This window comes from Apis laboriosa, unplaced genomic scaffold, assembly GCF_014066325.1.
Source record: "Apis laboriosa isolate Shangri-la unplaced genomic scaffold, ASM1406632v1 scaffold93_cov139, whole genome shotgun sequence".
Taxonomy (NCBI): Eukaryota; Metazoa; Arthropoda; class Insecta; order Hymenoptera; family Apidae; genus Apis; species Apis laboriosa.
The window spans coordinates 17298-34144 of NW_025224820.1; the positions used below are offsets into that span (position 1 = coordinate 17298).

Genomic DNA, 16847 nt, shown 5'->3' on the forward strand with positions numbered 1-16847 from the left:
ATTATATTTTCTTTTAGCTTTTATATCGGAATTTAATATTCATAATATCTATTTTCAATCAATATATTTATTCTTTTTGAAATCAAAAATTTTTTTATTATCAATCTGTTATCAAAATATTTTTATTTTTTCATTTAGTCGCTTTAAATTATCATCCTGCATTTTTACTTTTATAACAATTTCTTCAATGTTTATAAAAGGAATATGACAAGTTTCTTTTTTAACTGCAAAAATCGTATTTGTATACTATTCATAAGTAATTAAATCGAATAAAATATCATTTAAATTATAATTTGCACTAATAAGAAATCAGTAATTACTTTTTGCTATTACTTTCTACTATTTTAATGCAAAAAAAAAAAGATAGCAAGAAGTAGAATTACGAAGTTTATGTTACTATTTTTATTTATATGTCTTTTGTTCGCAGTTTATTATATGACAAAATTTTATATTTATATTTATAAATGAAATTAGTATTCCTATATCAGTATTATTATACATATATAATAATTCATTGAAAAACATTGCATCAGACAATTAAATTCACTAATTATAAATTAATTAAAATTCAAATGTAATTAGATAAAGAATAATTTATACAATTGAATAAAATAATCACATTTGAAAAAATCGATTGATTTATGATATATTATAATCTATTATATAAACATTATGGTATATATTATGATATATCATATTATGATATATCATTAATATATTATATATTATAAATAAATATAAGAAATTAAAAATATAATATTTTTGAGATAAATCACGGTTCTAGTTAATTATTTTTTTATATCTTTATGAAGATAAATACATTTTAATATGAAATTTTATATTTTGTTTACGTTTACAAAATAATTTGTTTTATATTTTATTTGTGATTTTATATTAAAATATAATTTTAATTTTCTAATATAATTCTATTATCCCCAATTAATAATATTGAAAGTGACAAAATGATAGGGAAATTCTAAAAATTATACACAAAATATTCTAAAAATATGTTTCAACTATATGTAATTAACTAATGTTTGTTATTAATAATTCGTTAACAAAGCAATAACGAAATTTTTTACAAAGGAAAAATTACTTAAAATTATTTCAGGAATTTTTTAAATTAATATATATTCCCTATATGTAGAAAAATAATCATTTTATGGATTTTCATAATTTTTAGTCATAGACTAGATATAAGAATATTAATGTTGCATTGTATTTTTGTGTCAAATTTTTAAAATTTAGAAGTTTCAATATCATTTTTATGACTCGCATTATTATCAACGGAGTTTGATTCTAAATATTTATTTTGAATCAAAATTATAAATATGAATCTATTTTAACAAATTAAATGATGAGACATGAGTGAAAAAAAATTTATATGCAATTTAATAAACATAATAAAGCAGCATAATAAATTTTAAACAACTTCTGTTTAAAATTTTTTAGATATCTTTCATTGTTCTTGAAATATCTATTTCCTGAAAAAGAAAATTTTGAATTTTTTCCAAAAGATTATTTCATTATAAAACCAAAATGTTTGCATTAAAAAAAAATAAGTTTATTTTTTATTATATAGTATTATATAGTATTAAGAATGATTTTTTTATTATTTATTTTACACGAGGTTTCATAATTTTTTGAATTTCCGGATTGTCTAATCTTCTTTGTAAAATTATTTGACAGAATAGCAATGAAAAAGAGAAATCCATGTTAATGAAATTCTTTGAATTTTTTTTAATAATATTGTTGATTACTTAATATTTATTATTATTATTTATATTATTATTAATAATAATTATTAATAATAATTATTATTAAAGAATTTTAAAAATTTCATTAACATGGTTTTCTTTTCTTCTATTTTGTTAAATAATTTTAGACAATTGATCTTTTTAAATCTTTGACAATTGAAATTCTTATTATTTTAAAGCATATGTCAGATTCGTATTTTAATTTCCGCCAAAATTCTGATATAATTAGATTCTGTTGGTAACGATGCGAATGATATGAAAATGATAATGAAACTTTGAATATAATTAGTTTATTTTTATATTTATTCTGTATCTTGAGCATGGATGAAAAAATACATTGTACATTATATCTATTTTATATTTCATCCATTGAAATAACAAAAAATTCAATCATATTATAACTTTAACTTTCTTAGTCTATCCTTAACCTCTTAAATCTATTTTGTCTATGATGTTACGTCTATCCTGTCTGTCGTTTAACATTTGATCGAGATATCTCGAAATAACATAATCGAATGTATAAGATGGCGACCCATTGATGAGTTCATGTGTGTGTGTAATTATTTTGTGCAGTAATTCTATAATTTTTTCTTACCAACAATTTATAAACTATAATTATGGGGTAAGTCAGAAATTTCATTGCACCTTTCTACAAAATTGAAAAATTATTTTTAATATTTAAAATGATATATATAAAAAAAAGTAGTCTGTTTACATAGCATATACCTATTTAATCTGTTTATTTTCGAAATAAATTTATTATATTTTTAATATATCTTTTTTTGATATCGTTTATATAATAGTTGAATTAATTTATTTATTTAATATTTATTAGCAATAAATTTTTTTTACGATATAATTTTTAAGTCAATTTTATTGAAAAAAATTAACCTATTTTTTCCTCTCATAATTTTGATATTTCATTTAATTTCATTCGAAACAATATAATTATTATATCATATTAATATTAAAATATTTTTAAAATTAATGATTTCTTATATTGAAGTTATATATGTATTTAAATTTCTAATATAAGAAATAAAATTTTATGTTTATTTGTAATATTTTAATTTATAAATTAATATTTATATATATAAATTTTTGTTATGTTCATTATACAATAATTAATTACTTAAATATATTTTAGCACATCAGATTTAGAATGTATAGAGTCTAAAAGAGACATGGTTACTATAGATTCTGAATCCGATATGTTGATTGACCAAAGAAAGAAAAAGAAAAGAAAACATAAACATCATAAACATAAGAAAGATAAATTAATTGAAAGAGAAGATAATAGAATAGAACGTCAAGAAAAGTATGTATAATCTTTGCAATTTGTATAATTTTTGCAATTGCTAATACATTATTTTCTATATCATTAAATTCATTTTAGGAAAAGACACAAGAAACATAAACGACCTAAGAAAGAAAGGGAAACTGAAAATGGATCAATGAATGATAAAACATCACGTGTAATTCAAAAAGATTTAGGTATAAATGGCAAAGTAAAGAGTTCTTTATTAGAGGTGGTTTCTACTGAAGAAAGTGAAGATGAGAAATTAGTAGATTTAGATTCAGATGAGGTAGATTGTACGATTATTGAAGATGATATTGATCTTGAAGAATTAATGAAGCAAAAGGTAAAATTTTATATTTAATAAAATTTTTATAAAAAATAAATATAAATGTTTGTCTTCATATTTTTACAGGAGAGATTACAAGCATGTTTAGTTCAATATCTTTCAGATGAATCTGAAAAAGAAGATAAAGAACCAGATCAAGATGAAATAAAAACCACTGAAACACCTGATGTTATACTTGTAGAAGATGATAGTGAAAATGACAACATACCTCCCAAAAAACGAGCTAGGAGTAAGTCTGGTAGTAGAGAATGCAAAAAAATAGCAAAACCCGAAAGACGTGTAGTAGTAGATATGACTAGGGATCGTAAGAATCGGGAAGAACATAAAGATAAACGAAGAGAATTAGAAAGGAGAAAAGAAGAAAAAATTCGTACTAAAGAGGAAACTAGAAGAGATGATAGTAGAAAAGATGATAGACAAATACGGAAACCAAATGATAGACACAGAGAAGATTCCCGAAAGGAAGATAGTAAAAGGCGATTAGAAGATGATAAACGTAGAGATTCTATTAAAAAAGATGAATCACGTAAAAAAGAACAAGATAAAAGGTAAGTTAAATGCAAAATATCTAAATTTCAATACAGAATTTCAAACTTTTAATTGTAGAGAAGAAGAACGAAGACGAGATTCAGATCATTATAATTCCAGATCCCGTAATGAATGCAAATCATTAGATAAAACTGATAAATCTCGACGCGAAAGTCGCGATAGATTAGAAAATCGAGAACGACAAAATAGTCGAGATCGACATATAAGTGGTGATAGACATATTAGTCGAGATCGTCACATTAGTCGAGACCGACATATTAGTCGAGATAGACATATTAGTCGAGATCGTCATACCAGTAAAGATCGACCAACTAGTCGCGATCGTCGTAGTCGAGATAGACCTGTCAGCAAAGATCGACATAGTCGTGATAAAAGAGACAGCAAAGAGCATTATACTGATCGCGATCGGATTAGAGATAATAGAAATAGTCGTGATCATAATGATCGGCGAGATAGTCGAAATCATGACAGAATTAGGGAACGTTCAAGAAGTACAAGAAGATCTCGCAGTCCTATTAGGAATAGATTGGATAGAGATCGAAATGATCGATACAAACGATCTAGATCACTTTCTCGAAGTAGAAGAGATAGAGATAAACATAGAGATAGAGATCATGATAGAGATAAAGAAAAAACTACTAAAAGAGAACGTAATGATAAATTTAAAGATTCTTTATCAGAAGGACTTAAAATAGAACATTCAGAAACATCAAGCGAAGAGGATATCAAAGATATTGATATTGAAGAAGAGGAAGATGAAGAAGTTATTATCGAACGTAGAAGAAAACAAAGGGAGGAACTTCTAAAGGTGTATTGACTTTAATTATTAATTAATAATTAATTAATTATTTTTATTTAATATTTCAAACTAATAAAAATAAATTTTTATTTTTATTCAGAGGTTAGGTGGTCCAAATGAAGATTCAAATATGTCTACTGATATTAATATTGTTCCTGCAACTCCACCTTCTGAAAGTCAATCAAACGTATCACAGAAATCGATAGAAGTTCCATCTAATAATAATGAATCTACTTCAGAAAGTCATACTCCACCATTGCCCGAGAAACCAAAATCACCACAAATTAAAAAAAGAAAATCTAGATTTGAAGATGTTCTACCAGAAGAAATTAATAAAAATGAAGATATAAAATCAACAGAAAAAATTAAACAAGAAGAAAAACAAAATTCGAAAAAATCGAATGAGTGGGACATGTTTGCTGAGGCAGATAATATTGGTGATTTTAATGTATGTTTTTTAATTTCCTTTTTTTTTTTTTTTTTTTTTTTTTTTTAATTANTTTTTTTTTTTTTTTTTCACTTATTTCTTCAAATGTAATAAACATGTTAAACATTAATAATAAAATTTACAGAGTCCTACAGTTGAAGGAAAACGACAAGGTGGACCAGATAATCCAAGTTTAACAGACAATTGGGACGATGCAGAAGGATATTATCGGTAATTTTTATAATATTTTTATAATATTTTTATAATATATTCATAATTTTTTATATATTTTTATATATTTTTGAAAATTTAAGATATTATTTCTTAATTTTAGAGTACGTGTGGGAGAAACATTAGATTCTCGATATGTTGTTTATGGATATACTGGTCAAGGTGTATTTAGTAATGTTGTAAGAGCTAGAGACACTGCTAGAGGCAATTTAGATGTTGCTGTAAAAATAATAAGAAACAATGAAATAATGTAAATAAATTATTACATTTTTAAAATATTAAAAATCTTTATGTATTCATAGTTTTTTTTTCTTTCTTTTAGGCACAAAACTGGCCTTAAAGAATTAGAAATTCTTCGAAAACTTAATGACGCCGATCCTGAAGATAGATTTCATTGTTTAAGATTATTTAGACATTTCTTTCATAAGAATCATTTATGTATGGTTTTTGAACCTCTAGCCATGAATTTAAGAGAGGTAAATATATACATATATTGTTCATTATGTTACACATTGATTTATTATATATTATCATTCATTCATAAACAAATTTATCGAGGTTTTAAAAAAATATGGAAAAGACGTTGGTTTACATGTTAAAGCGGTAAGATCGTATACGCAGCAACTTTTCCTTGCACTCAAATTATTAAAACGTGCAAATATTTTGCATGCTGACATCAAACCAGATAACATTCTAGTCAGTGAAAGCAAGCTAGTATTGAAATTATGCGATTTTGGATCAGCATCTCATGCTCATGAGAATGAGATAACACCATATTTGGTATCAAGATTTTATCGAGCACCTGAAATTAGTAAGTAATTGATATTTTTTTTTTTTTTTTTGGTAATAATTTATATATTTATGTATTTTATTAATCTCGTATTGTTTATAATTTTATATTTTAATTAATTTTTCTAAATTTAAATTTCACATTATAACTCAAAAAATTGATTTTTATTTATTTGTAGCTTATTTATTAAATTAGTTTTTAATCATGTTCTTTAAAATATAATATAAACAATTTGAAAATACAGTACAATTTGAATATTTAGAATTGTATATTAACGTCAAAATTTTGTATGAGTACAGTATGTTAATTATTATTGCATTATTTTTTGAAAATTTAATAATGTTTCTATATGGCAGCTCAAATACATTGATCAAACCTATATTGGGGAGATCTTCATAAAGATTTAATAACAATTACTATGTGTCATATAATTAACATTGACATTTTCTAGTTCTTGGTATACCATATGATTTCGGCATTGATATGTGGTCTGTGGGATGTACCATATATGAATTATATACGGGAAAAATAATGTTCTCGGGCAAAACAAACAACCAAATGTTGAAATTCTTCATGGACTTGAAAGGCAAAATGCCTAATAAGCTGATTAGGAAAGGCTCATTCAAGGATCTACATTTTGACTCTAACTGCAATTTCCTATATCATGAAGTTGATAAAGTCACCGAGCGGGTAAGTCGTCTTTCTACTGTTCTTTCCAATCTTGATGTTTTGCTGTGTGGTAAGTGATTTAATGATAAGATGTATATTAATAAAAAAAAATATATAAATGATAATATTGCTAATATATAATAAATTTTTAGGAAAAAGTTGTAGTTATGTCTACTTTATCTGCTACTCGTGATCTAAGCGCAGAATTAGGTGGAAATTCTTTGCCACCAGAACAAAGTCGAAAAGTTGGACAACTTAAGGATCTTTTGGAACGAACATTGATGTTGGATGCAGGAAAAAGAATCACTGTGAATCATGCCCTGGCACATCCATTTATACAAGAAAAAATTTAGGTAACCCTGTCCGGGGTCCATCCACATCGGAGAATTTGACGTAATTTTGCAGAAAAATGTTTGAAACGACACCGCTAACGATTCGTTGTATATCATAAAAGCATTACTAACATAATGCGGTGTCTATTTATATCGAATGTCCTATATCCGTTTCAGCAGAAAGAGGCGGTGCAAAATTTTACATTTCACTTACTCCATCTGAATAAAACAGGAAAACATATATAATGGGACGAAAAATTATTTGAATCACATATTGTACTCTATCAATCTGAACTGTATTATTTAATTAATGATAACTATTGCAGGTCAATAGAGTGCAATATCTTTATATTAATTAAAAACCACTACATAAAAATGATGCATAAAATATTGGAGTTCGCCATTGATGCATTTATCGACGATTGTAAAAACAACGTGTTTGTATTCTACAGTGTACTGTATCAGAGAGCGTAATGATTTTTTCGTGTAAATTTGTTTGAAATGAAAACCACGATTTGGTTTATTTCTTTTCTTTCTTTGTGCACAGCAGTTATAAAGTAATAAATCCAACACGATGAATACTAGAGGAAGAGGCTTGATGATATATGCGGTATACAATATTCTTCCGTGGACGAAAATGAAAAACTGGGAAAAGTGACCGCCTCTTTCAGCATGAACTGGCCATCGATACTTAGCATAATGGTGGTACATAATATTTTTCTTTTCATCAATTTTTCGAATTTTAAAGCGCGATTTTCTTTACAAATAACAATTCATAATAAATTATTATATTACAAATAAATGATAATGCGTTAATTCGCGATGAAAAATCCCGTTTGCGAAATTGTAAAACCTCTACGAATTTAATCGTATAAATCACGAACTTTTTATTCTTCTGCCATTGTGCCATTGTGCCATTGTGCAAATCGGCATCAAAGTTTAATTAACAAGGAAACTTGTACTAAAAAAAAAAACAAATTGTATAGTAATTAGGTTGTTGAAATAAAACGACGCATACTTATCAGAATGAGAAACAAGCCCTGTATTTTATATTTTCAATCTTAATCGCGTGCTATTTTCATACAAAAAATATGCACGTATCAACAATTATCGTATATAATATAATAGAAGAAAAAAAAATATCAATTGTAATCATTTTGTTATTTCGTAATAAAACGATAGGTAGACAAGTTGTTATTTCAGGAAATGATGAAAAATATATTGTTAACACTTCATCATGAATTGTTAGTATCACAAATAATTATTTTCAAATCTGACAATTTGCATTTATTTAACATTGATGTAAAAAAATATGAAAAAATAATATATATATATATATATATATATATATATTTGCATTAAAAAAGAAATAGAAATATTGAATTGCATTACATAGAATGAAAATTGTTTAATGCTTTATATTAATACACAAATATAAAAACATATTTATTTCAACAGATTTATATAGTTTGCGATTTTAGCTTTGTAAATTTTTATTTTTATCCTTCATTTTATATTGCATTATTTATTTATAATTTACGACAGAACGTCAATGCTGTTTGAATGGTTCATGGTATATGTAATTTTTACATGACAATATTGTACGAGATTGCTTATGTTTCAGATATGAGTCTTCGATTCAAAGCATCGATAAGTGAGGGTGGACCTTTCAAGGGCTTTTAACGCTGATCCCGTTGCAAGGTATTCATGGGGGACTACCTTATGGGATATTTAGTATATCTATTAATCATTAAGCTATATAACATTAGAAATCAAAACGTGCATAATTGTACCGTAAAATAAAATCAATTTGTTCTAATTATCATCTTTTATGTCTTATACTGTTTAGAAAATCAATTTTATTTTACTATATTATATTTAAATTATATGATATAAATTATTAAATCGATATTTTAATACATAACTATAAAATTATATTCTTAATAATGATGAATAATATGTTAGATATTAAAATTATATAAAATATTTTAATTTTTTCTGATAATAAGAGACATTGAAAAAATTTTGCTAAATTCAAATAATAAAAAGGGGAAACTAGATGTTATGGATACATTTCAATACAGAAATAAAATGAATACACAAAAAAACTTAAACTAATTCATATTTTTCTAATTGGCTATTTGGTAATGTTTCACTTGTAGCCCTCCCTGTGTGGAGGGGAGGCAATGGAAGAGATGAAGGAAAACGGGGCGAGATTCTCTCGACCGCAAGCAGCTTGACAACTGTATTAAATTGCCTATCACAGAGAAGATCACCAAATATGTAATATAGATTTATATCAACAGGAAGGTTTGTCATGACATTTCATTGAAATTAATGAAATTGTAAGTATTTAAAGGTAAAGTATTTATACATAAAACATGATTCAATTTTTTGAAATTATCAAAAGTATAGATAATATTAAATAAGCATGATAATAATATTTACGATTTTCAGCTTTTAAATTACTAAAAAAGAAAAATAATTTCAATGCAACAAATAAGTTATTTATAAAATATATAAAATAATATGGAATAAATCACATATTTTTATGTCAGTTAAATTTATTTCACATTATATTTTAATAAAAATCATCTTACATTTGCACATATATATATATATGTATGCATCGGAGAATTTATATATATTTATAATTTATATTATATTATATTATATATATATAAATTTTCATTATATTTTTTATTATATAGTAGATTTCATTATATAGTATCGTTACTACTTGTCACATATAAATGTGTATTATAATATAAATATAAATTTAAAATTATTTTCTATACATTGTGAATTTTATTTAAAATTTTCATGTAAATAACTTAATAAATAGATATAATTTTTCGAAAGTTTGTATCTATTTTGATTTATAAACCTTTAATATTCTTAAAAACAAGAACATCAGGATTTATTATTGATCAATATTGATTGATATTATGATCGAAATTAAATCTTATTCAAAAAAAAAGAAATATAGATTTTTATATACATCATATGTATGAAATTCATGCATTTAACAAGGCCTCTTTTTGAAGATCTTTTTATGATTTTCTATATATTTGATAATTTGATAATTTTTAATCTCGTTCGGGATAATACTGAACTAATACTTTAGCTAATTTTTGTGCCAATTCCATTGTTGATGCACATAAAACTCTTCTGCTCATGACGTCAAACGGTCCACCTAAAAATAAAATACACGTAAACAGAGAGAGAGAGAGAGAGAGAGAAATAGAACTATAAGTTTTAATACATTATTTAAATTAAATAATATTTAATATTAAAAATAAACGAAGATTTTCTTAATGAATATTCTAATTTCAAAAAAATATTTTAGAATATTTTAAAAAATATAGATTATTAATTTACAAATATTATAAAAATTACCTGCTGGATCTATGCATACTCCACCAGCTTCTCTTACAATGATATCACCAGCTGCAACATCCCATGCATGAATACCAAATTCGAAAGAAATATCCGCTCCACCCAAAGCAACCATACACATGTTTAAAGCCGCAGATCCCAGAGCTCGTATCCTAATATAACAGATATTTAAAACAAAATTATAAATTTAAATTAAAAAAAAAAAAAAAAATGTACTAACTAAAAGTGTATTTTACCCATGAACATGTGGAGCAAGAATATTCGCATTTTCCAATACAATTTTCATTTTTTCTGGATCTCTACTTGTACCCATTTCCATCATTATAAGAGCTTTACGTAATTCTACAAAAAAATATTTAATTTATTAATAATTTTGAAAATACATTTATATATTTTTACAACAAAATAAATATAAATTAAAATAAATAAATATATTTAAAATAATTTAAAATAATCAAACATATTCTTAATTATTCTTCTTTTAAGACATAAGATTACAAATGATTTCTAAATATTTATAATACAAGACAAGTGAATTTTTATACCTTTCTGTCCAGAGACATGAAGAGGACGTCCATTTAGGAATGCACCTTGTCCTTTACGGGCAGTAAAAAGTTGATCCAAAATTGGATTATAAATTATACCAATTTCAATAATTTTATTAATAAGCAATGCGATTGATATACAAGTATGGGGCAAACCATGCACGAAATTCATCGTGCCATCGATTGGATCAATGATCCATGTCGGTGCTTCTGTAAGTTCTATTTTATTACCAAGTGAACTAGTTTCTTCGCCAATAAATCTGTAAATATATACATCCTTTCTATTATTCTATAATTAATTCTATAATATTTCTATAATTTACGATATTTATAATAACAATCGATATTTTCATTATTATTAAATTTTTTTGTAAGTATTATCAACTATAAAATTTTGTAATATTTTTTTGATTTTCTAAAGAAGTTACAAAAACATTTATAATTTAAAATTTTTAATTTTCATAAAATTAAATGCAAATATTTATTTTTGTTTTCTTTCTAATTTTTTAAATTAAAAATAACTCATTTTGAATAAAATTGTATATTCTTATTCTTTAAAAAATTAAAGAAACTATTTTATTTAGAATAGAAAGTTTTGTGTATCTAACGAGGCTTTTCGTGACTGACGATATGATCTAAACATATAACGAGCTTAAAAAGAATATAGCATATTGAATGATTCAGTACACAAGGTCAAATATAAATCTATTGAATTTATTACTCTCTTTGATTTAATGGAAAATAAATTCGAAATAAAAAAAATTAATCGAAAATTTAGTATTGATTACTTGTGATGTTGTTTATGGATATTCCTTTCTTTCTTTTTCTTTTTTCTCTTTTTTTTAGTTAAAAATACATAGTGTGTCACTGTAATCAAATAATTACAGTTTTATTACAAAATTATAAATGATAAAATAAATAAGCAATAAAATCCTATATATAATAAATAGATCTATAAGCTATGAAATTCTATGTAACGAAATGCTTTCTAATTATGAAATGATTGAAATAAAGCAAGAAATGAAAACTCGATTAACCAACTTAAATGAAAACCAAAAAGAGAAGGCCAATTAGAAGGAAATAAAAATGCATTTTATAATACAAAGTTTTTCTTTTATAACTCTTTTCAATATTTACTTCTAATTAAAATTATATATATATATATATATATCAGTTATAATAATAATTATCTCAAAAAATAATAAAAAAAAACCTAATGGGAAGAATTGATTATAAAGAAATAGAAATTCAAAAGAAGACTATAAAATTGGTATGAGGGATGCGAATTTAAGAATAAAATTAAAAAAAATTTATATATTTTAATTATCGAAAATTTTTTTTATTAATGGATAGGTTGAAAATGAAAATTATTATTGAATAATCATTTTAAGCGAAATTAGTTCTCTATTGAAAAATAAATTCAATAATAATTTTCTAAACTAGTTAATTAAGATCTCATTATATATATATATATTATTAATATAAATCAAATAAAATATCAAAAGGATATTAATATAATATTTGAAATTATTTTAATATCATCATAATAATATCACATCGATAATGTTTTTATCGATTTTGAATAAATATTAGAATAGAACAATTACAAAAGAAAAAAGATTTTATGAATTTACAAATATTAAATAAATTATTTTATTACATAATTTATTAATCTTTTACTAAAGTCTTAAATCATTAATCTTAATCTTAATCTTTAAATCGTTATCTGAAAATTATGAAATTGATATATTGATATATTTTTTATTTCATTATATTAAAATCAAAATTGTTATTAATATTAAATCAATATAAATTATTTATCATTTTAATATATTTTGCTAAAATAGTATATATTTATTAAACGTTTATATTAAACAACTTTTGATCAAGTAAATTCTATATCAAGTTATTCGGTCATTCATATAAACTAAATTTCGATTGGACTGCAATTTGTTTTATAAGTTATATAATATAAATCTATTTTATAGACAATATAAAAGAAAATTGCTAGAAACCTTATTATTATTATTATTATTATTCTTTATAATATAATTTTTTATATATAATATATTTATAATATATAAATTTTAAATTATAAGTTATTTGTAATATAATTACAAATAATTATATTTAAACTATTGTATAATATATTGTATATAATTTTTATAAAAAAAAATTTAGATATTAATCTCGAATTAAATTTGATACATATATTTTAAAAATAAATATATTAATGTAATATTAGAATATAAAGAATTAAATGATTAAATAATTAAATTTAAGAATTTAAAAAATATTAATATTTATATTATAATTTGTATAATTTATATCATAAACATTTTTCAATATTAGTTCGAATAATTTGAAATATATATAATATTATATAACACATATATATTATATATAAAAATATTTATTTATTTAATTTTTTTTTAAAAAGAATGAATAAAAGATGAAATTATTAAATATTTTATATATTATAAAACATACTTATGATCTGGAAATTTAGAAGATATTCCTTCCATTAATAATTTCTCGACATTTTGATCCCATTCGGTAACAAGATCGACTTCACAGGATTTTGTCATTGCATCCTTAGGTTGATTAATTTTTTCCCTCACAATCTATAAGATTCACAATTGAAATATAATTATAATTTTTGCATCAAGTAGATTTAATTAATATTAATAACAAAATAATATTAGATAAATAACAATTGTTATAAAAGTTTATTTATTTATTATAAGATAATTATATTAATTATATTAATTATTATATCAATACGTGTTATCTATTATATATTTGAAAAAATTCTATATAAATAATTATCTAAGAATAAATTCATTTAATTCATTCATTTTTATAAAAAAAATTTGTATTACAAAAATGTTAGATATTTAAAAAAACTTTATTAAATAATTAAGAAAAAAATTTTTGAAAAATTTGATTTATCATTATTTATCATTATTTATTTTTATCATTATTTTATGATATTATTATTTATAATAGCTAAATTATTCAATTCTTAATAATATATTTTATATATTAGAAATTAATTTAATATTCAAATTTTTACATTGTATAAATTAATTTTTTTGAATTATGATCTATAAATATTAGAAAATAAATTATTATAATTATAGGTTATGTATAGAAATGTATAGAATATATAGAAAATTATGTATTGAATTATCATTATATGTAGTGTATAATAAAAATTTTATCAGTTCAATAAATTTCCTTGAAAATAAATATATTTATATCTATAAATCAATGATATTATCTATTATATTTTTCCTAGATAAAAAAAATATATAATACTTTATGTAAAATATTCATTTACATTAGAAAAATAGATTAAAACAATACATTGATTAGTTTCACATCATAATTAACATTACATTGAATATGAAGTGATTTTAAAACAATTATTAAAATTATTATTTATTTATTATACAATATTTTGCATTCTTGAATACTGCAAAAAAATACTGTAAAACAGATATATTTATTAAATAAAAATTTAATTGAAATATAAAAATCAATAAAGCTTGTTAGCAAGATTCAAAACATAAAATATAATAAAATATAAATTGCTCTAATATTTGTTTAATTTCATCAAAAAAAAAAAAGATCACTTACCGAACCAGCTTCTAATACTAATCGAAGAACGACTGTGTAATATTTATCAGTATTCGACATGATTTGTCAAAATATTTGAAATATGTAATAAAAAAAAAAAGCACAAATTTACACTTCAATCATAAACCGGTGCAAACTATATCGTCATATACACAATGACAATGGTTAGAGTCTAACTGTAACTGACGTAACCTTAACATCTTGTCAGCTGCTTCTAAAAACTATTTTTCCGTTACGGAATTACAAATAAAAGCGACAGTGGCGCCCTGGACTTTGCAGAAATATTTATTCATAATATATAATAATTCCTTCATAATTAAAATATTTAAAATATAGAATTAGATAAGGGAAATAGATAAAGTATCAGATTAATTTTTAATTATTATTTTGTTTGATTTTAAATCTAAAAAGTTGATAATATGTTTAAAAGATGAAATTTAAAAAAATAATTAGAAGAAGAATTATTATTTGATCGTTTATTACATTTAATAATTAAATTCCATGAATTATGATGCAAAATAATTATGATTATATATGAAAAAATAAACAAAATATAATATAAACAATATAACAAATTTGTTCATACTTTATTTATTTTTAAATGATTTTTAAAATTTTATAAATTTTATAATTTTTTATTTACAAAATGTGTTTTGCAGACAGAGTACAAAATTTTTCTTCGATATTAGCAATATAAATTTAAATTTTATATTTTCTCAATTGAACGAAATGATTTGAAAGAAAAAATTGAATATACATGAAAAAATGAAAAGAATGAATTAATAGAATAATTTCATATAAATAATAATAATTATGAGTTTTTTCTTGTTATTTACGGGCGACTTTATATGTATTTATTTGCAAATTTAATGAAATCTAGGTTAAAAAATGTATATGAAGTAGATAAATAATGGCAGATAAATAATAGAAAAGATTTACTTATTCTTTAACATGAATATATTTACATTTCAATTTTGTATTATTTTGTATAATTTATATATATATATANAGTTACTTTGTTCCGGAATGATATGTATGTGACATGCCTTTATTAAAAGGCAACTTCTCTATTAGATACAATATAACTCACTTTAGATACAATGTAACAATTATAAAACCAGCCTTCTAAAAAATTACAGAAAATGCAAACTTTCTTTTTATAAAGTGCGTTAATAATCGTGCGTATATTTAAATTTTCTATTTCATGTCATAAAAAAATTTTTTTTAAATTAAATAATTTGTTTTTATATTTTCATAATTTTTTTTTTTAAATATATTTCACATATTCTTAAAAATTAAAAATTAAGGATTGAATTGATGAACTAACTAAAAATCTTATTTCTAATAGAATTACAGATCTTTTTTTACAATATTTTTTTAAATATGACATGAATTGCAATACTTTCATAATTCCACTTTTACTTTCAATTGTAGATAAATTTTTTTGTAAAAAAACTAATAATTTTGAAATAAAAATAATTAAAACGTATATGAATATTACAGGCATTTAAAATTTTAAAAAATAAGTTTATGAGATCTAAAAATGATTTACAAGTGGTTATAATTTAAAAAAAATTTTTAAAGATAAACTGAATTTTTATATTATAATATTTTTTAATAATTTGGAATATTAATATAATATATAATTAAAATTTATGTTTTTGTAAAATTTTCAAATTTTCAAGTTACTTCATTATTTGTAAAAATGAAGAGAAATTATTTAAAATTATTTAAAAAATTATGCATCATAGAGCATATTACAAAGTAATTGTTTCTTACACATCTTTCGATTTTTAATATGCTTTTATATTTATAAAATATTGCTGCTAGAAAATCGACCAGTATGCAACAATTAACATACAATTATAATTGATTTTTGGAAAAATTTTAAATAGATTTAGCATAATTTCAACTCTTTAATAAATATTCTAAAATATTTTATAACTTCATGATTAACCTTTTTTTTATAGTTATGTAAAATTTATAATATTATTTTAACATCCAGTTGTATTTTAAACTAATAAAAAAATAATAATTGAATCTTTTATATAAATTTTTCAT

The 16847-nt window shown here is 21.9% G+C and overlaps 2 protein-coding genes across 12 annotated transcripts; one reads left to right on the forward strand and one right to left on the reverse strand.

Moving 5' to 3' along the window:
• Positions 1-2262: 2262 nt before the first annotated feature.
• Positions 2263-9647, forward strand: LOC122719671 (serine/threonine-protein kinase PRP4 homolog). Of its 9 annotated transcripts, XR_006347674.1 has the most exons (16): positions 2263-2379; positions 2905-3075; positions 3154-3400; positions 3470-3951; positions 4010-4760; positions 4852-5199; positions 5324-5409; positions 5513-5659; positions 5732-5885; positions 5968-6220; positions 6651-6889; positions 7021-7221; positions 7527-7653; positions 7751-7905; positions 8825-8901; positions 9363-9647. XR_006347674.1 is itself a non-coding variant. In XM_043945681.1 (12 exons), the coding sequence occupies exons 1-12, from the start codon at positions 2375-2377 to the stop codon at positions 7219-7221; spliced, it is 3084 nt and encodes a 1027-aa protein (XP_043801616.1). In that variant the 5' UTR covers positions 2263-2374; the 3' UTR covers positions 7222-8439. The 9 variants fall into 9 exon arrangements, 1 of the variants encoding a protein (XP_043801616.1); XR_006347670.1 differs by having other exon boundaries at positions 7021-7653; XR_006347672.1 differs by having other exon boundaries at positions 7021-7261; positions 7527-7905.
• LOC122719672 (inositol monophosphatase 1-like) lies at positions 8634-14967 on the reverse strand. 3 transcript variants are annotated; one of them, XM_043945684.1, is made up of 7 exons: positions 14787-14967; positions 13635-13768; positions 11145-11404; positions 10836-10941; positions 10600-10751; positions 10323-10396; positions 8634-9457 (listed from the first exon to the last, which is right to left on the reverse strand). In XM_043945684.1, exons 1-7 carry the CDS (start codon positions 14844-14846, stop codon positions 9449-9451), a joined length of 795 nt encoding a protein of 264 aa, XP_043801619.1. In that variant the 5' UTR covers positions 14847-14967; the 3' UTR covers positions 8634-9448. The 3 variants fall into 3 exon arrangements, with proteins under 3 accessions (XP_043801619.1, XP_043801618.1, XP_043801617.1); XM_043945683.1 differs by having other exon boundaries at positions 10317-10396; XM_043945682.1 differs by lacking the exon at positions 8634-9457 and having other exon boundaries at positions 10094-10396.
• Between the last annotated feature and the right edge of the window lie 1880 nt (positions 14968-16847).